At 29.7% G+C, this 21,112-nt stretch overlaps 1 protein-coding gene across 1 annotated transcript in view; it reads right to left on the bottom strand.

The window, feature by feature from the left end:
• Positions 1 to 7,427: 7,427 nt before the first annotated feature.
• Positions 7,428 to 21,112, bottom strand: part of GluRS-m (putative glutamate--tRNA ligase, mitochondrial) — a 76,805-nt gene continuing 63,120 nt past the window's right edge. Inside the window, exons 10-13 of the mRNA XM_035369840.2 lie at positions 18,904 to 18,967; positions 14,721 to 14,844; positions 14,284 to 14,438; positions 7,428 to 7,695 (exon numbers count right to left, since the gene is read on the bottom strand). Coding sequence (XP_035225731.2) covers positions 7,576 to 7,695; positions 14,284 to 14,438; positions 14,721 to 14,844; positions 18,904 to 18,967 — 463 coding nt within the window. The 3' untranslated portion in view covers positions 7,428 to 7,575. The remainder of the gene's footprint in view (positions 7,696 to 14,283; positions 14,439 to 14,720; positions 14,845 to 18,903; positions 18,968 to 21,112) is intronic.

Below are 21,112 nucleotides of genomic sequence, written 5' to 3' on the forward strand. Positions count from 1 at the left end.
TGCGCAGGACTGCGTGGTTCCAATGTTTAATTAAAATAATGCTTTCAAAAAAGTGTGGTCTTTCTTATGACATATTAAAAATGCGTTAAAATTTTTAAAGTTGGTGACTATAGTAGATCATTATGTGGAATTTCTGTCATTATTACCTATTTTGTATAATTATTTGTGTGTAATTTTATTTATTATCTATGAGAAGTTAAATGTCAAAAAAGCTGTAAAAGTTCATTATTAAGCAATGCCAGTTTCAAATTTCTATCTTAAAATTATTTGTGTTAGGTCTTTTATGTTAATTACTACGTTAGATCATTATTTGGAACTCTACTCAATATTTCGTCTAATGTATCATAACTATGTAGGAGTTATTTGTCAGGTATGATAAATTAAATTTCTCAAAAGGCTGTAAGAGTTCAGTCCTAAATTAATTACCGGCAATGTAAAATATGGGTACCTTTCAGTTAAGTTACAATGAATACGTTAAAAATATTCCAAATTAACAAATTTTTATATTCCAAGTTGGGAAAAAGGCGATAAAGTTTCATTTCCATGGCTGAATATTAATTCCATGTATATTATAGACTTCACAAAAAATAGTTCTCCTTCACAAAATGGGACTAAAATTCAAATTTAAAATAATACGTTACAATGTGGATATTGTTCTCTGTAGTTAAAATATAATTCAATCTTCTGTACCTTGTTAAGAGAGTTAGGCTGTGATAAGTTCAAATAGAGTAGTGTTTATAAAGTTCTGCGGTAAATGGTGGAATCATATTAAGAATCCGAGTGACGTTTACACATGAAGGAAAAAATCAAGGTTTCAGTGTATGTTTGGTGATTTAAGTAGGATATGTGCAAGAAAATACAAGATATTTTTGTAAAATATTTCAAAGAGTTAGCAAAATTTGTGTTAGTAGTATAAATGAATTTTACTGAATAAAAGGGAGTGTTCTGAATATATATGTATAAATGTCTGTAGAGTAAAATAAGAAGAAATGAAGTACTATTAGTATATATCTAAACTTAACTGGGTAGAAATGTTCCCTGCATTGGTTTGAGTGGCTTCATACTATGAAAATTTATTGCTCCTTATAAGATTTATTTAAAGTCAGTAGGTCTTACAATAAAGAAACATGTGTAAGTCTGTATTTATTATGGGGAAAAGGAATCAGAAATATTCCATATTTAATCAGAAATAAATATGTTTTATAAGTTAAATATAAGGGTAAATGTGTAAATGGAAAGTGTAAAAATTACATTTGTCAGACATAGTTTGGTGAATCCTTTGAATAAAAGTAAGACGTGTAAAAGGGAATCAACAAAGTTTTGTATAGTTAGTAAAATACATTAGAAGGAAAAGTTCTGAGTATCTCCAACTTAGTAGTAAAAAAGTAAGAAATGTAATATTCCAGTTAAACTATATAGAAGGAACACTGTGTATATTGGTTTAAAATTACAGAAAATATTATTTAGTGAAGTTATATGCATGTAAATTCCAGCTTAAAATTTCAAAGACGGAGAAATGTAGGTAAGTTTACTTTTGGAGAAATGGAAGTGTAACATGATGTTGTATTTAAAACAAGGGGAAAAATAATTAAGGGAAAGGGGAAAAAAAATAAAATTTACTTTTGGAAGTAAAATGCATAAGGGAAAAAACAAAAAACTGCATTTGTGTAAACAAAAAACTCAAAAAAATTAAAATTATGAAACTAAATATTACTTTTGTAAAAAAAAAATTAAGTTAAAAATGTAGTAACACCTTTTTTTTTTAATATAAAGCGGAAAGGAAAAATTCAATTTGTAAATAAAAATATTACTTTTGTAGAACCAAAAAGAAAGTTAAACAAAAAATTTAAATAAAGTAAAGTAAAAATACGAAAAGGAAAAAAATTCCAAAAAAAAAAAAAAAAAAAAAACTTTTGCAAAATAAAAAAGTGAAAAGGAAACATTCAATTCGTAAAAATAAATATTACTTTTGTAAAACCAAAAAGAAAATTAAATATAAAAAAATAAACTTTGCAAGGTAAAAAGTAAAAAGAAAATTTAAGTTCACTTTTGTGGAAGTAAACGTCAATTTGCGAAAGTTAAAAACAAAATTTATGTTTGGGATAGGGAAAAAAAATGAAATCAAAAATTAATAAACTAACTAAAAAATAGTAAGAATAAGATGAAAAATGAAAACAATTAAAAATATCTTAATAATAAAAAAAAATTAAACTGTGGGAAAATCTTACATTTAAAACAGCAATGAATAAAGTAATGATTAAGAAGCCAAAAGAAATCCTAGCCGTCGTGTAAAAACAAATGAAGCGCATGCTCAGACTTTCAGCCTTATGTCATCAATGGTGCAAAAAGTCAAAGGGCCAAAGAGGGTTTCAAATAACAAGTCTGATAAGAGGACCGGGTAGCCGAGCGGTAAAGCGCTAGACCTCCCATCCCAGAGATAGCGAGTTCGAATCTCCGCCGTGGAGTTATTTTTAAAATACAGGGTAAATGATACTAAATTCATTAAAAATGGATTAAAATATAATGGAATCAATTAAAACTAATTAAAACTAATGACGGATTAAGTAATTAAAATGTATCGTATAAAAATGAGTAACTAATTAAAAGTAATGACGTATTAAATAATTAATCATGTATTAAATAATTAAAAACAATAAATTAAAAGTGGTGTCCCTCCAAACACATGGTTAAGAGCTCGTTGCCATAAACATAAAAAATAGTGCTGATGCCACAAAAATAAAAACTTTGAAAAGATCGTTACCACAGAATCAAAACGAAACTCAACATGATTACGTCATTCCATCACGTGATACAAGATGGCGCTGGTGTCGTCACTTCCGGAGAAATTCAAAATGGCAGAGGCCACGCCCCCTGTGACGTCACATCTGCATTACCGAGTATGGTGGGTTACTACTCATGTCATGTTCTAGCAAATCTAGTATAATTATCCCATGAACACTTACCAAGGATTTGTAGAATCTATGCGACGAGTTCCAGCTGCTTTTCATTCAAAGGTGAAATTAAAACTGCATTACAAAAGTTTCCTTATCAGTGTATATTATGTGAAGGATATAAAAAAGTATACATATATTTAGAATGTTACAGATATAATCTGTCCAAAGCACAAAAATATGTGTAGGTGAGTTCACAGATGATTTTAGGTTTGTCCTTTTTTTACCTTTTAGTATGGGTTACCTTAACAGCACATGTTTATTATTTTAATGAACATGTGTTGTTTTCATCAAAGTAATTATTGTTAATGAATCTCTGTATGACATACATTCTCATTCTGTTAATTAATCTTCAAGACAGTGAATTTATATTTTACTTTATTTATTTATTATTATTATTATTTTTAGTTTCTTAATGTTCTGTTTCAGATAAACACGACACGATAATGCTGTAAATTTATGTAAATATTTTAGTCTATTTGATCATATTTTAATTTTTATGTGTTGTTTTTAATTACTGTTTCATTTATTTTATTTTTACTTGATCAAAATACTGACCACTTACTGTGTTTGTAGGTGTTTGAGCATTATGCAGTAGATCTCCTAATTTCCTCCTCCTAATCTCAATTTGAATTATAAAGATAGCTCAATCAGAACATGAGAAATAGATGGAAAAACTCCTGATGGGCCTGAGAGAAAATTCTTTTTATCAAATCGGTAACATTTAAAGCTTTTTCACTAAAATGTATAATTTTGTAAGTTAACAGAAAATTCATTTTTGAGTCCCAAAGTAACTTTTTTAAAGTCTTGAAATACTTAGTCAAGCCTACAAATACAAATGTGTTGGGCATGAGTTAGTTGAGAGATTCAGTTCAGAGTTCTGCTACTGTATTGAGCTTCAGACTTTGCTCTGTGAATGATTTTGCTGATTTGTGATACTCCTCATGTTTTTAAGAATTTGCTTTTGCTCTGTTTTTCTCCCAAAACTATTTTACGTCACATTGGCAGTTATTTATTTCAATAAAGTGTCAGTTTCTTCCTATTACTCTGGTGTAGTTATTAGAGAAATCTGTGTAAGTCATAGCTTGCAACAATTCAAAGAACATTTGCATGGTTTAAAAACATGGCCATATGAGACAATAAATGTACAATATGATTTTAAAAAGTGAAATCAAAGAAAAATGTGATATTACATTTTCTGATGTCATGACTAAGTCATATATGCATTACAAATAATGTATGACGAACATATTTGATTGCAAAGTAACTGCAAAGCTGGGTTAACTACACTGGCAGGAAAAATTAAAAGAACAGTTATAAAAAATGCTTTATATTAAGTATGTCCAATGAAAGGTAGTTGGTAGCTCTAGGTCAGTATCATTATGTAGTCCAATAGAATTCCCTTCAGTACACAGAAATATGTAAATTTTTGCATCCATTCTTTCAGCAAATGCAGAAAACAGCTCAAGGGGATATGCTTCAAATTCTAACTGCAAGGATTCTATGAGTAGCTGGACAAAATTTTCATATGTGGAAGATGGACTATATTGTTAAGGAGGCACTTAATGGAATGTTAAAAATGGTTTGCGACTGCAATAACAGATGCAAAAGAGACTTTAGCACATGTCTCTAAAAAGCTAAAAAGTAGCCCAAAGTATCATTAAGATTCTGGATATTATTTTAAGACACTGGTAATGAATGCAGTTAATTAGATCAAACTCAAAATTGTGCCACAACGAATTATTAGAACTGTTATTTGACAATGACAGCTAAAAATGATGCCAGCCCAGTCTTTAAGAAAGTTTGTGCAGCTACAGGATCTTGACCATCTAGACATACTACATGTGACAACCTGAATAAAAGAGGGTTCTATGCAAAGAGACCATGATTTGTATTCCATTAACTCAAACTGTGAAATTCAACCAATTTAGGTGACACAGAGATAATCATGAATAGCATACCAGACTGAAGCTGAATTTGCTTTACTGATGACTTTTTTATTTGAAGAATGATTCCAGACCTTTTAAATCTGGAAGGAACAAATTACTTAAAATAAGCTTGAAAATATCCATGAAAATATATAAGTGGTGCAATCATAATATGGGCAGGCTTTATTTCGAATAACAACCTAACTTTTACCTGTGGATCTGTGAATGCTGAAATATACAGACATGATATTCTTGATTCTTATGTCAAACTGTTTAGAACTGCAGCTGGTAATAACTTCTTCCTAATGGACAATAATGTTCATCTGTATCATACTGCACTAGTGACTGATTATCTTGATGGCAAAAGAATCCAGCAGATAGAATGATGCACATATTCTTTGAATTTAAATCCAAAAGAATATGTATGGAATGCATTGAGAATGCTGAATTGCAACTGCAGCCTCAACCTAGCACTTCCCAGGTGCTGCATGAACACACTTTGTTACTGCAAGAACTTAATACAGAGGAAATTGATAGAAAGCTTGCATTTTGGTCAGGGGTGGTCACACACCTTATTAATTTTTTTATGTCTTTAAAAAGTTGCAACATCAGCTTTTCTTTACTCCACTTTATATCATATTTCCCGAATTCTCATTTAAATTTTCTGAAGAAACATGCAATTGTGCATCTTTTAGATAAGTTAGGTATGACAAAACAAAAATCTTGTGCGAGTTCCATGTTCTTAGCTGCAAAATCATTCTTGTTACATGACCTTGTAGATTTGTTCCTTTAATTTTATTAAAGTATATGTGTGACTTGTACTGCTTATGAGATTATTATACAGGGTGTTTCATAGATAATGGAACAAACTTGGAGGGGGGTGGAGCATACTAAAACATGCATTTTTTTATAGGCATGTAGGATCTAAACTGACAAGTTAAGGCAGGGGGAAAAAAAAAACCGACACGAGAAGATATTGTGTTTATGTACAAAATCAACACAAAGTACTTCTTTGTAGCAATACAGTATTCACAATAAATGTTCAAAATTGCGACCACCAGCAGTAATGCATGCTTGGTAATGTCGCAGAAGGGATTGACGAAGAAAAACGACAGGCATTTCGCGCACACTTGCAGCCATAATGGATAGTCGTGCAACGAGGTCCTCCATGAGTCAACAGGAATCTCGTAAATGATGCTCTTCAAATGGCCCCATAAAAAAAAAATCCAAACTGGATAAATCTGGCGAATGGGGTGGGCATCGAATGGGTCCACCACGGCCAATCCAAGTAATTGCAGACCCGCTCGTGGTTATGGGCTGGTGCACCACCATGCTGGAAACACATGCGATCACGAACAACTGCCGGAACATCCTGCAGCAATTCTGGTAGCACCTCTTACAGAAAAATATGATAACATAAGCCATTTGTATGTGCAGGTAAGAGGTATGAGCCTATGAGGTAGTCGTTAACAATACCTGCCCAAACATGTGGACGTGTACCATGTAAATTATGAATTGCCCACACGTGCATATTGTGGCTATTGAAGATGTTGTCCTGTGAGAAAGTTGCCTCGTCCATAAATAGCACATCCGATGGGAAATCCGCCTGAGCCGCACACTGCTGCAAGAAATGAATTGAAATGACAGAAATGAACTCGAAGAGGGTCGTCTCTTGCAAGGCTTGGACTCTCTGCAAATGATATGGGTGCAAACTATTTTCATGCAATACTCTTCAAATGGTGGAATGACTCTGCAGACGAAGTGCAATAGCTCTTGTACTTGTCTGAGGTGATTCATACACAATGTTCAAGATGGATTCAATGCGAGGTTGTCGTGCACTTCTTCCACTCCTAGTGTCAGAAGTGGCTTCAAATGACCCGTTTTCACACAGAGACCGATGCAACCTCTCGAGCATTGTGTGCTTTGGCATACGCCTGTTCAGAAACCGTTCCTGGTACAACCATATCGCTGCTCTGCCGTTCCCATTAGCAGCACCATACATGAGATGCATGTCAGCTTTTTCCCTGTGCGTAAACTCACCCATCACGCTCAACATCAGAGTTGCAAATGATTCTCTGATGCATCAGATCGTGGTTTGTCTGGCTCACTACCTCCCTCTACCACTGCATTGCCAGCCAATCACAGCTGTAGTTCCTATTACTGTTAGTGTTCCCTTTTTGAACATTTATTATGAATAATGTATTGCTGCAAAGAAGCACTTTGAGTTGATTTTGTACATAAACACATTTTCCTCTCATGTCGTTTTTACCTTAACCCGTCACTTTAAACCCTACATTCCTACACAAAAAAATGCATGTTTTAGTATGTTCCACCACCCCTCCAAGTTTGTCCCATGATCTATGAAACACCCTGTGTTTTTTAATTCAGAAATGCACTTTTTAAGGCTAGCTTTTACAAGAATTTAAACATGAGCTCCCTGCTCAAGATTACATATTTTAATGAGACCCTCCATCCACTGAACTTAAATTAAGTAATGATTTCCATTCCAATAGATTTGTAAAAATGTAATAAATGACAAAAACATGCATTGTGAAAATATGCATGCCCTTTAATGTTCCACATATGGAATTTTAACTATTTTTCTATATATAAAACAACTGAAGTGCAAAGGATACAAAAATTTATGTACTACGTTAATATAAAAAATTATTAAAATAAAATTTATTTACAAAAATTTATGAACTACTCTTTTCAGCTGATATTACTTTATCAATATTTTCAACAACTGCAGATATCCTTTCAATGCTTCTCTTCTTTTCCAGCATGATTAATATTTCAGTAATTCCAGGTCCATCCTAAAAAATATTTTTAAAATTTTACAAATTGATATGCTGAAAAATCTTCAAGCAAACCAATTAAAAATTTAGAGTGCATAAACAATAATAATACTTTCCTGTCTTTTCCATATATGATAGCAAAAGAAAAACATTGTGATCATTTTGCATTGCTTGGATGAAAGAATCCAAAGATTGATATACTAAAGTTTAAATAAGGTCTATAATATAAGTAATGAATTCAAAATAAATCCAACCAGTTTATTATAAAGTAATGATTCTCTGATCTTCTGTTTGGCAGGTAATTAATAAATTTTGATCAAGCATGTATAGTTACAAATTGCATATTTAACTTCTAATGCATAAATAACACACAAGAATGAAAACTCTTACATGTTGATTATAAGGGAAGGGATGGTACTTTATTTTTTATTTATTTTTACTATTTTGACTCCTATTATTAAATAGTTCAATGATTACTGATATATTATACTAATGTATGTCACATTATAATCTACCCATCACAACAAGAGTTCTAAATTGTATTTGTGATCTGTCTTTTCTCCCAAAAGGTGTTTTCACATGCTCATTTCGATACATAGTTGAGAAAGAATTTTCGAATCATATCTGTTGTCAATGATTACTACTGAGTAAAACTCAGTATTTTCAACCAAATTTATGGAACAGCTATAGAACCAGATTTGCTTGTTTTGGCAACTGACAGTTTCATAACAGATAAGAAATATGCCTAAATTAATATGCAGATTGCATCTAGAAAATATGAATTACATATTTTTGCACAAATTTTGAATATAAAAGTTGGAAACTTTCTAAATGTAATATATTAACTCCTAACTTGAAAGCCCAAGAATACTCAGGATTTCAATTTTGACATAAAATTTAGAGCTTGAGAATATTCACATGTCTTGACAATAACCTGTTTGTAAATATAAACCCCAAATAAAGTTGTTGCATTGAAATAGTTACAAATGTGGCCACAACATGACAAAAGTCTTTTTTGATTGGTTTTACTGCTGCATGAATTGTTCTAAAGAAGTCAAGATTAATAGTTCTAACAGCTATGTGCTCATATTGTGCTATATCATACTCTGTCTTTTTTGTTTTTTCCCTTTATGGAAAGTGATGAAGAGTTTGATATAGAATTCAGTGGTTCAGAAAGCAACAGTTCTGATATTGACAGTGTATGTGAAGCAACAACAGAACAACAATTCAGGAAAGTGATTCCCATAACATTAATTTTTCTGGCATTAGATTATGGCAGAAAACAGACTAGATCCCACTATTGCTTCCCACAACTTTAAATAAATGTATAATAAGAAAGAACATTATTATTATTTTATAAGCAACAGATGTCAACTGGCCTTGAATTTTCTCAGAGTGAGATTCAATTATAATTGGAATTTTGCTCTATTAAGACAATATAGAAATTTATATTCTATACTTGTAGAACTCCTTTAGAAAATGTTGAAATTGTTTACCCTATTTTGAGATTGTAATATCTTAAAAAAAAAAAAAAAAAAAAAAAAAAAAAAATAGTAATAAGAAAAAAATTTATGTTCATTTACAATTTGCTATCAAACTTAGAACTAATAGACCACATGTCCAAAAACAAAGAAAATTTTGTTGAAAACTAAACTGGAAAATATTTAAAAACTTGCATAATAGGTAAACTAAATCTATGAAAATCAAACCAAATATACTGCAAACTGCTGATGTATGAAAATTTCACAGAGAAATCTAAAGTTCAATTCATTCTACATTAAATAAATATAATGAACCCTTTAAGATGATCACCTATAATATTATACAGAGAATTTTAAAGTGCAAATCATTCTACATTAAATAAATATAGTGAACCCTTTTAAGATGATCACATAGAATTCCAAACAATTTTGGCTTTCAGGGTAAAAGTTGAGTGCATGATTTTTATTATTAAAATTATGAACAAACTGAAAGATAAAGCAGTGAAACTTTGACATTTATTTCATAAGTCAATTTTTGTAAACACTTAAGTGCACAGTAATTAAAAACCTGGCATAATATCTAAGGATAAAACACTTAAAAAAAAATGTAAATTCTGTCTAGTAACTTCAAACAGCTATGTAAAAAAAAATTGGGGCGGGGGGGGGGGGAAATAATCTAATAGCTATTTTTGTAAACACTGTAAGTGAATACATGGAACAAAGCCTTATATAGTATACTATAAAAAAAATTTTCTTCAAAAAAACTTTTTACTTGTTAAAATATTCATTGAAAAAATCAACTCTCCTAATTTTTTGCTTATCGTTCCTCTTTCTTAAACAATTTGAACCTCTTCGAACTTAAAAATGAATAAATTCTGCTAGATTGTAATTTAATTGCTACTGCTTATTTATAGAATTCAAAGTTTTAGCTAAGGAAATAACAGATGCTTCATTACCTTTCTGCAGAATTCTTTTCTTAGAAGGGAAGTATTTTAAAATAGCAAAATATGAATACACACATTACAAGTATCAGCTTAGAAATAAACATAATTGATTTCAATAACATAAAAAATAAAAAAGAAATATCTTTGCTGCCCCCCCAAAAAAACACTGTTTTATGATACTTGAGAGCCATAAATGAAAAAAGGAATGTATATTCTTTCATGCTGGTTGTATCATAACACTAAATGGAACATATAAACTACACAAATGTAGAAGTAACTACTTATAAGTAAAGATAAAACAAATGATTCAGGAAAAAATATTAAGTACCATTTTCCATAAAAGTAGTTTCCTATTATAGAGAAATTTTGAGATATATCTCCTTAATATGGTTTGTTTGGTTTACTTGATTATGGCAATGCATTCCACAGCTATCTGCCTAAAGAGATGTCTTCATGGTGGAGTTTCTAAGAGACATTGGCTCGTATACACACACATGGGAAAAACCACAAAAACACTCATACAGCCAGCCCATTCGCTGAGATTTGAAAACTATCAGCATACAGCAACTTTAAAACTTAGCTAATGGAGGCGGGGCAGTCTGCTTCATATGATTAATATGTAAAATATGACAGAGAAATTAGATATTTTGATTGTCTCCTTAATACATATTTCATGCTCTTGGTCAGGCTGAGTAGTTTTTTTTTTTTTTTTTTTTTTTTTTCTTTTTAAGAGATCATTAAATTTTTCAAAACAGAGAAACTTGAGAAAACCAGATGTGCCCTCCCCAAGATCTGAAACATGGATCTTTCACATGCTAGCTAATATGCTAACCCAGTGGTTTCAAACTGGCAGCCTCTAAAATAATTTTATATGACCTGCAATTCATTTTCAATTATGTATTTGTTGCAAATATGGTGTTGCAAAGATTTTGTAATTTGAAGTTTGAGTCTACATTAATTTCACAACCATTAAAAATGAATAATACAACAAAAAATCTATAGCTAGAATTAATTACCGTATTTGACGGCATATAAGACGCACTTTTTTTCCTAAATTTGGTCTCAAAAAAGTTACCTGCGTCTTATACGTGAAGGTAATTGCATTCAATAATTGTTTATTTGGCTTTTACGAAACGTGAGAACTAAAAGAAACCATGCTATTAAAACTTTTTTTCCTTGTGTGTGGCCGTCTAAATAAGGGTGCATCTTATATGCCGTCAAATACGGTAATTTACAATGTCATATAAATTGTATTGAAAAATCTGAAGAAACAGATTTTATTAGCTTTTATTCATACTCTTCAAAAAATAAGTAAAATTACAAATTTTTGCACTAAAAATAACTCTTTTGTTTGGGAATACTTTTGTATATATGAACAACTTTTTTCACAGTTGAAAATTAATAAGTACCCAATTGACAGATAAGTATCTATAAAGTGTGAAGATAATTTCTCTCCAGAGCTACAAACTGTATCAGAACCAAGACACCATTAAGTGTCCAGCTGAAGTAAGAAATAATACTTTAGAATTACTAACATCCAAACATAGGCATATTTATTTATGCATCAAAGAAAATTTAATAATAAGAAAAAGTGGCCAAGTTGTCATCATTTATTCTTCAACTTAGTGCCGTCTGGGAAAATTTTCTCTGAAAATTTCAAAAGTTTTCCTAATATGCTTAGTTTTTGTTTAAAGAAAAGTAAAGCTTCACTCACATGATTGTTTTAAAATCATAAGAAATCTAAACTGAGCTTTGTTGCTATGCAACTAGACCTTGCCTAAAAAAAATTTTGCCTAAAAGTTTTAACTTTTCAGGTATAAAAGCTGACCAATCACAGCAAAGCAAACATCTGTCAATTATTTTGCCAAGTCAGCTACACACTTACCCATGCACAACTTACCCTCAATTGATTGATCATGTTAAATAAGTGTGAATGGACTTAATTAGACTTTTAAGTCTTAAACCACAAAACTTTATGATAACAAAATAGTCATCTGAACAAAGCCTTAATTACTTAAGTATTAATTAAACACACTAAAACTATTTTAAATAAATGTCAGTCAACAAATTTAATATTTAGCTATTAATATATTTAAATAACAAATTCTAACAAACAAAAATGTCTTGAAGGAACTATAGATTTCAAATAGAAAATATAAATTTGAATTATTTTCCTTTATGATATTACTATTTTTATTGTTTATGTATATTTTGATAAATATTTAAAACACAAAATTAACAATTTACTGAAAATATTTTTATATTGTAAATTAAAAAAAGGCCCATCAGTTATTTGCAGATTGTGCCTTTTGGCCCGCATTCATTTTGAGACCGCTGTTCTAACCCTTTACACCCCATGCATGCTTTTGTGTTGTAAATGGTTAACACAGCACAAAAGCTTCAATTGTAAGCAAGAGCAACACAAGAATTGGGGCTGTAGGTGGTTAGAAAAACACAAGGTTGTAAGCACAATTGGTGAGGGGCAGCAGACCCAGTCATCCAAATCCACTAATCACAAGTTATCATCCATCACATTTTCAGTTTGGATACTACTACAGAGCACATTTTTTAGACGATTTTCATTGTAATTACAGAAATATATTACTTAAAATTTTTAGGTTTTAAATGTTCTGTTTGATAATCCTTATTCTTCACTATCTTTAAATACCCTAATTTCCATGATAATAAAGCCTTTTGTAGTATTGGAAGAGGTATCTTATCCCATTGCTCTTGAAGAGATTTCCAAAGTCTAAGGAGATTGTAAGTCAACGTTTCGACAACCTGCTTTTTAAAAGCTTAAAAGCACAAAAATACATTGTTGATAGATGAGGAGATTTAGTAGAGATATGAGTTAAGGGTATGGCCTTGATATCCGTTTCTTGTTCCATTTTTTCCAGGAAATTTACAGTAGATTTTGACATGTTGCTGCTTGCTTCGTCTTGATGTGGTTCTACTGATTGATCACATTGTGTGCAAAGAGAAGATATTTCACATTTAAAAATCGGGTGTAAAATATGTTTTTGATAATATGTGGAGTTAATCTCAACATTTTTCACCACTCTCTTTATTTTTAATTTGTCGTTATATGAAAACCATCGACAATTATAAATCCCTTGGAAAAACTTTCTTTAGATTCTTTGAACCCTGTTTTAAGATTTTTTTCTCCTCTTTGATAATAATAAATGGATCTCTTTTTATTGCAGTCATTTAAGTACACCCAAGATTCGTCTATTGTGACAACATTTTTTCATTTTTGTCAGAATAAATGTTTCTCATAAAGAATTCTATAGTGCGTTCTGCATTCGGCAATATGTCCTGGAGAAAATCGATGCACAGTATGCTTTTTCGCCTTTTTAAGATTCAAATCAGCCTTAATCACTTTGTTTACAGTCGACACTGAGCATTTTAATGATTCTGCAACTGTCCTTCGACTTAGCAGATTTTCTTTTAACATTAAAGATCTTACTTTTGCAGCATTTGAAGTATACCACTTTTTCCTTGGATACATGTTTGGAAAAATTTTTCCACTTTAAGCTACCTAACATAGCTTCATATATATCAAAGCTTTTTATATTTAAAGCTACGTTAATACGGCTTTCACAATGTTTTTTAATGACCAGATACAAACAATTTTCATTGGAAAGAAATGCAACATAACCTCCCACCCACATTTTGCATGAAAATAAAACTGTCAGGTAGCAGATGACAATTTATACTTTCAAAAATATAGTTGTAATTAAAAAGAAGAATTCCAAGCAGAAGTTTTTTTTTTTCTTTCAGCAAAGCAAAATCGTCTAAAAATGTGTGAACAGCCTCTATATAGAGACCATTAAGTATTTTTTTAAACAAGGAAATGAGAGAAAACTAACCATACCCTTGCCAGGATTTCAACTATGGGTTTTCCTGTTGTTAGCCAGATGTACTAATGATTTATACAACAAAAATAAATATGGTAAGAATGCAATAGTGCCTTACACTATTACAGAATAATATTATGACTACCATTACTGATTAAAATTTATACTCTAAAAAATATTGATCATTTCAGAGGTGGCTGGCTATGCACAGTATGTAGTTACTATGAAACAGTATATTTAATAATAGTTCATTATATTTATTCTAGTAGTTATTGAAGAAATAATTACTAGAATTAATATTTCTCAAAGCTTGAAAAAAATTACCTTTTGACCAGTAAGTAAAACACGTAAAGATCTCATAAATTGTGCATAGGGAAGCTTCATGTCGTCACATAATTTCCTTAATTTTAAACCTAAATTTTCTTGAGTCATATCAGAGTCAGATAAGGATGATAAAATAACAAGAAGTTGTTTGAAGCCTATATCCAAAAGAAAATACATAATGCTTATTACAAAATTAAAATGTGAATATATAATTACAAAAATATATATCAAAGACTGATACACAACTGACACAAATTAAGAGTTTCTCTTTTGAAATTTTCTAAATTTTTACTTTTTAAATTTAAAAAATAAAATATTTATATTGTTTTTTCCATAAGATTAAAGAATAAAGAAAATTTTTGAACTGTAAAATATATGGTAGCAATAAACGTAAGTTTGTTTAAGTTATTGAGTGTGTTTATATAAGTATCAATTACCCAAAATAAAAGAATCTGGTATGTTAAGAAGCATGATCTTGTCTATCACTTCAGTATGATTTGGTGTTGTCCACAGATATTCCATATCAGGTATCAACAAATCAAACAAATTGTTTATTCTGTCCTAAAAAGAAATTATATTACATAGTGATTATTATACATATATTACATCGATAACCTATAACATAGCACATGAAAAGTGCACTTAAAGGCATATAATATTATGTATTTCAAAGAACTAATCAATTTCAATAATATACTTTCGCATTCGTGTACACATTTTATATTGTTATCATAAAACACATGTCTAAATCATACGCTGAAAAAGCTAGGGAAAAGTTCATGCAGGGGGAGAATATGCAAATAAGTACAGTATTTCAAATGATAGCAGAAAATTACAACTCACACAGCTAATAAAATACTCACAAATAATTCTTATGAAACTGATGACACTTTTGTAAATTACCATATATATCAATAAAATGTTTTTGGACTAATCTAAATCAGATTATAAAAGATTAACAATAGTAATAATTTTGAAGCAAATAAAGCTATTAAAAATTTTATAAAAACAAGTTCAATTTTTATTTTATTATTTTAAACATGGAGGTTTAAAAGATTAGACTTTAAAGCAGAATGTAAATCATTAAGATTAAACCCTATCTAACAAAATTGGATCTTAAAACCTTTGGCACTAATGAAAAGACGATCTAAAATTGCATAGATCATCTTGTCAATGAGTGTAAAATGTTTTAAGCTTCTATTAGAATACTTGTTAAATGCATGGAAAAAGGGAATAACTATTACATGTTTTATATCTTTGGAAAGAGCTCACTGAGAAGAAGATTTTGATGCAAAACTTGAAATTTGATAGCCAGTGTTTATAGAAGAAAGAGAAATTAATTTTATGAAGTTTGAAAATTTGATTTACAACAACATTCAACAATGAAGTAATAAGGAATAGGTACGGTAAAAGCTTTCAACAGATTTAAATTTGAAAATAGCTGATTATTGCTGCAAGGCTATGTAATGACTTGATAGTATAAGTTTTTATCTCCATTTTCATACAGAAATTGCTAATCCTATGGTATCATAGTCTTTTATAAAATCTTCAGAACAGAATTTTTTTAAAATTTATCTAGTAGTTTATTTAATCAGCCATTCTTCATTACTAAAAAATAGACTTGTTTTAAATAGCACATTCATGCACACAAAGCAAGTTTGTACCAACAACAGTTCATTGAAAACTATTATTTTAAAATTATATAATTGATAAAAAAATAACTTAACTTATAAGTAGCTCTTATACTATTCAACTTATTAAAGTAATTAATTCCTGTTGTTGATCTTTCTAATGTTTTTATACAGACACCAGTTACAAAAATAGTAATATTAAACTACATCAATTTACTAACATCAAAATTAAAGATAGCAAGTGCAATAATCAAAATAGGAAAATTAATGATATTATGTTAATACTCTTTCAATAAATAATTAGACTTATAGCCAAGCTCTACAAAAAGTAATTGTTGCTTCCATAACGAATCCTGTGGTGGTCTCCTAGTGATAGAAACACTTCTTACACATTGCACACAGTACAAGTACAAAGTGCAGTAACAAAGATGTAAGGCACAAAGCGAAAGAAACCATTAGGTCCCAATGAACATGAATCATCAGCTCCATCAACAGTCAAGTACAATACAGAAAGTATGACATTAAAGAATCATGTCTCAGCAATGGATAATAGTTGTGTGCAGGAAGCACATGAGTATTTAATAGACTTGGGCGACCTACTGACCTATGAGGAAGTGATACCAAAGCAAGTGATTAAGAGTATAAAATCTGATTTTATGTCACTATTAAATTTAGTTACCCATATGAACTTAAAAATTCCTATCTTGATGGACAACTTGAACAAACTTATGATAGTGAGGACTATTTAGAGGTGACATAGTTCAAGAAAAACTAACAAATGCTAGTGTATAGGAATACACCAGTCTAAAAAATGTTACACTATATAGATCACCCACAAGAAATAAGGGTAAGCAAGAACAGATCACTCATAAAAAACAACAGGAAGCAAGAACAGATCGCTCACAAGAAACAACAGGGAGCAATAACATGTGACACTTATATAAAGAACATAATGTCTGAAAAAAATTAGATATATTTAGGCATATACACTCTAAAAAATTTACATATATGCTACATTGTATATACATAAATAATTTATTTAAGAATTTTTTTAAGGAATAATGTAAAGGAAATATTAAAATTCTGTTGCTTTCTACTGGCTCCAAACAGTGTTATTATCGACATTTTGAACAAATGCAACCATTTTCTATGTCTGGAGAAAAAGTATTTAAAAGTATTTTTCCCAGCAAATCAACTTGCATCTTAGAGGATACTCTAAGCCCATATGATGCAGGTTGATTTTAAGGCATATTCTGGAGTAAAAACAAGTACATCTCATGGACCAAGAAATGTGGTTTGTTGAAAATTAAGTATGCCCAATTATGAATTTTTACATTAATAATAATTGCTTTGCTTGGAAGTACATTTATATATGAACAGCTTTTTTTTTTCAAAGCTGAAAATTAATAAGAATAGAAACCGACTAACTGATGAGCACGTTGATAGTAGTAGCAGTTGCCTAAGACTTGATTTGATTTGAAATCCCAAATGTGTATTTTGGGATTAGAGAACACTCTGACAATGCTACACAGACCAGCATGTAATCCAGTTACTATAATAGCAGCAAGAATAACAATTAGTAAAAAATTATGTAGTTGTTGGTGATTTGTTTTTTTATGACGTTAGCATCTTTTCTTCTCAAAACAAGAACTTCACGTAACCCATCTAAATATTAAAATATGTGGAATTTTAACCAGCCGCTGATTCCACAAGCATCTACAATCCCCAATGAAGATAATTCTAGCAATTTCTCACCAAGGCTACAAACTTTATGAGAATGAAACATCATCAAGTGTTAAGTTGTAGTAAGAAGTAAAGATGTTTAAAATTATTTAGATATAAACATGCAAATTTTAATTTATGCTTCAATGAAGAATTTAATGAATAAGAGAAAAACACTAGGTTGTCATTATTTATTCTCAAGTTTTCTCCCACTTGGAAGGTTTACTCTAAAATTTTAGAAAGTTTTCATAATTTAGTTTTAATTAAAGTTATTTAATGAAACATACTAGAACTACTTGAAACAAATATCAGTCTGAAGCATTACTATTTAGCTACCGATATATTTGAATTATAAAATGTTACTAACGAAATGTCTCGTAGTTACCAAATTTTTTATTTCAGATAGAAAATAGATTTTTTTTCTATCTGAAATCAAAAGTTTGCCCAAATAAAATGAATTTTTTCCTTTCCACTGTTATTATTATGGTTTATGTATGCTTTGATAAACATTTAGTAAGTGAAATTTAAAATTTAATTAATATACTTTTTATTTCATTAATAAAATATTTTCACTTTTCTAAAAAGATAATCTGGTACATCTATTGTTTTCAGATCATGTATTTGCCCTGCATGTAATCTGAGTTTGAGATCATTGCCCTACTTAATTACTCACTACCTACATCAAGCAACAATGGTGCACCTCACTTACTTATAGAAATTTCTAATAATAAAAGTACTAGATTGTTAAAAGAATACATTAATATATTGTATATAATTGAAAATGTACGAAGCATTGATGGAAAATAATTTTTAGTTAATATATACTAATTATAAAAGCAAAAAATTTAAAGCATGAGTTAATAAATGAATGAATAATAATTTTTTTTAACTAAGGAAAAAAACAATAAAAGAAAGATTAAAAAAATCATATTTTTACATATATGAAATGAACAATAGCAGTAATTAAAGCAAGGGCTTCATTTGCTTTTAAAATATACATACTAATGACTATGTGACTCTTTGAATATGTGACAACTGAAAAATTGTCCATAATTACAGAAAAGGTATGAAGCTCTTCCAATTCAGATATACTAATACAGTACTTAAATGCGAAAAAAGCAGATGCATGTATACATGCATATATCCCATTATAGAAAATAGATGAATATAAATTTTTAAAAATAGAAATTAGAATAAAAAAATTTCTGAGAACTTTTACTGTAATAGGTTCTTTTAAAAAATTCATATAAATGCAAATTTTACATACTTTATAACACAAAAGGACCTTCTTCATAAACAAATCAGGTAAATTCTTCTCCTCTTCATGAAATCTATATACAAAAAGAAATCGATAAAATTTGCATACTTATAAAAATCTGAAAATATAAACATTCAGTTTTAAAGGACTTATGCTTATTTTAAAATTTGAAATAATAAACAAAATAAATAAATAATAAAATTAATAATATAAATGAAATAAAAAATACGAATATTCAGGTTAAAAAGTTTAAAATCCTTAAATAAATTCATATGCAATATATAGCAGCTTAAATTACATTTGAAAGAAAGGTATGAGAAGCTTATTTTTAACATAGGACTCAAGGCACAATTATTTACGACTAAATGCCACCCTTAAAAAATAATACATAATAATAAACTGTTTAAATGTGGTTTCTGAGAAATATAATTACAAAAGATCATTAGGCAAAATAAAGAAAAGCAAAATACCAGAGAAATAAATCAGGTGGCATATGTTGTCATAATTAGTCAGATTTAAAAACAGTCATAATTTCAACTAATTTGAAGATACTTTAGAACTAATCAAATTATTTCTCACCTGTTCCAATTCAAACATCACATGAAAAGTTATTTCTTTAATAATGAGGTATTAAAAAACTTACATACTTCAGAAATTAAAAAAGTTATTTATTACATAATATACTATTTAGCAGTACAGTTAACAACAGCCTGACTGGACCAGATTACTGCAAAACATACAAAGGCTATCTGCATAAGAGAGTCTTTGTGGAGGACTTTTTAAGGAAAATTGATTCACATTTATATTACACATTTTGTAAATCACTAAAATTCTCATGCAGGCTACCCATTTCGTAGGATCTGAATGTGAGTTGAATCAGCAGTTTTAAGACATTAGTAGACTCAGTGAAGAAAAGCTATGAATCATAAAAACAGAGCCTGATTATGAGCCTTCATAATTGATGATTTAATCATTGATTTAGTAAGTCATTAGTTAATTAATGAAATAATCATTTAATAATAAGCCTTCATAGTATGGTCATAAGAAATGCAACCAGCATTCAATGAAAAGCATTTATATTTTCCCAGTTGCATGGTGTGCCAGAGAGGGGAATATGTTCTTACTAATTGATTTAGAAAGATTTCAAAGTTCTTACTTCTCTTTTTATCTAGCCTGTCTATTCTTAAATTCTCTATTTCTTGCAAAGTATGTAAAATAAAGAAATAAAAAACATAAAAAGACACTGATGAAAAAATCATATTTACCTACCCTATTTGGTCAATTTGTATCAGTATGAAAATCATTACCATAAATACAAAAAGGCATACACAATTTACCAACCTTCTGGTTGGATTATTCATGCATATTTAAGTTTGTGGTTGCAAGTGGCATGAAAAGACATCACAGTTCAGTTTTGATTTATAGCAATCTGTTCATATATATTATTATTGCACTGAAGCATTATCATCTTGAACAATCACGTTTATTATTAAAAGGTTAATTATTACTACGCTCCGACTACATTCTGATCGTCAATATTGAAGAAATTTTGTTTACAATTTTTATTACTTTAATTTAAGGCTTATATTTTTAGCTTCCAAAACGTACTTTTGTTTTGTCTTTCCGGTGATTAGAAGTAGAGTTATGGCTGTTTTTGTTCTATGCCATGAACTAGAAGTTGCTGTTTAAAAGACCGGAAGATGATATTTAAGGGAATGAGATGGCCGATATGCTTGCGAAAAAGGGGGCTACGGTTCTCCAAAAGCCAAAAACGAGTGCAAGCCTCCATTCTATTAAGCTTGCATCTTTTAGACTATTGACGGGACATGACTGTCTACAGAATCATTTATTTCGCATTGGACTAGCTCATTCGCCATTGTGTGTTTTATGTAATAGTGAACGGCCAATGATGGCAGAACATTTGGACGAGTGTGAAGCACTGACAAATTTTTCTTGTAGATTTCAGTGCTATTGGCAAGCAAGGAATTTAATGGCCTAACAGCCAATGTAACTGGCATTTGACAAATAAAATAAAATAAATAAACAATTAGAATTAAAATAAGTAGAAAATATATGGGATATAATCCAAAATGAATGGAATGATAAATATTATGCTGTTAAAGGAAGACTTTTAAATACTTTTAAAGAAAGCAATGAAAACAGTGTCATGAAAACAAAGTCAGTTATTGCACAAAATTGAAATCATTTGCTGGAACAA

The sequence above is a fragment of the Stegodyphus dumicola genome, chromosome 9, assembly GCF_044657685.1.
Source record: "Stegodyphus dumicola isolate Sdum_Otavi_A_Nest chromosome 9, ASM4465768v1".
NCBI lineage: Eukaryota > Metazoa > Arthropoda > Arachnida > Araneae > Eresidae > Stegodyphus > Stegodyphus dumicola.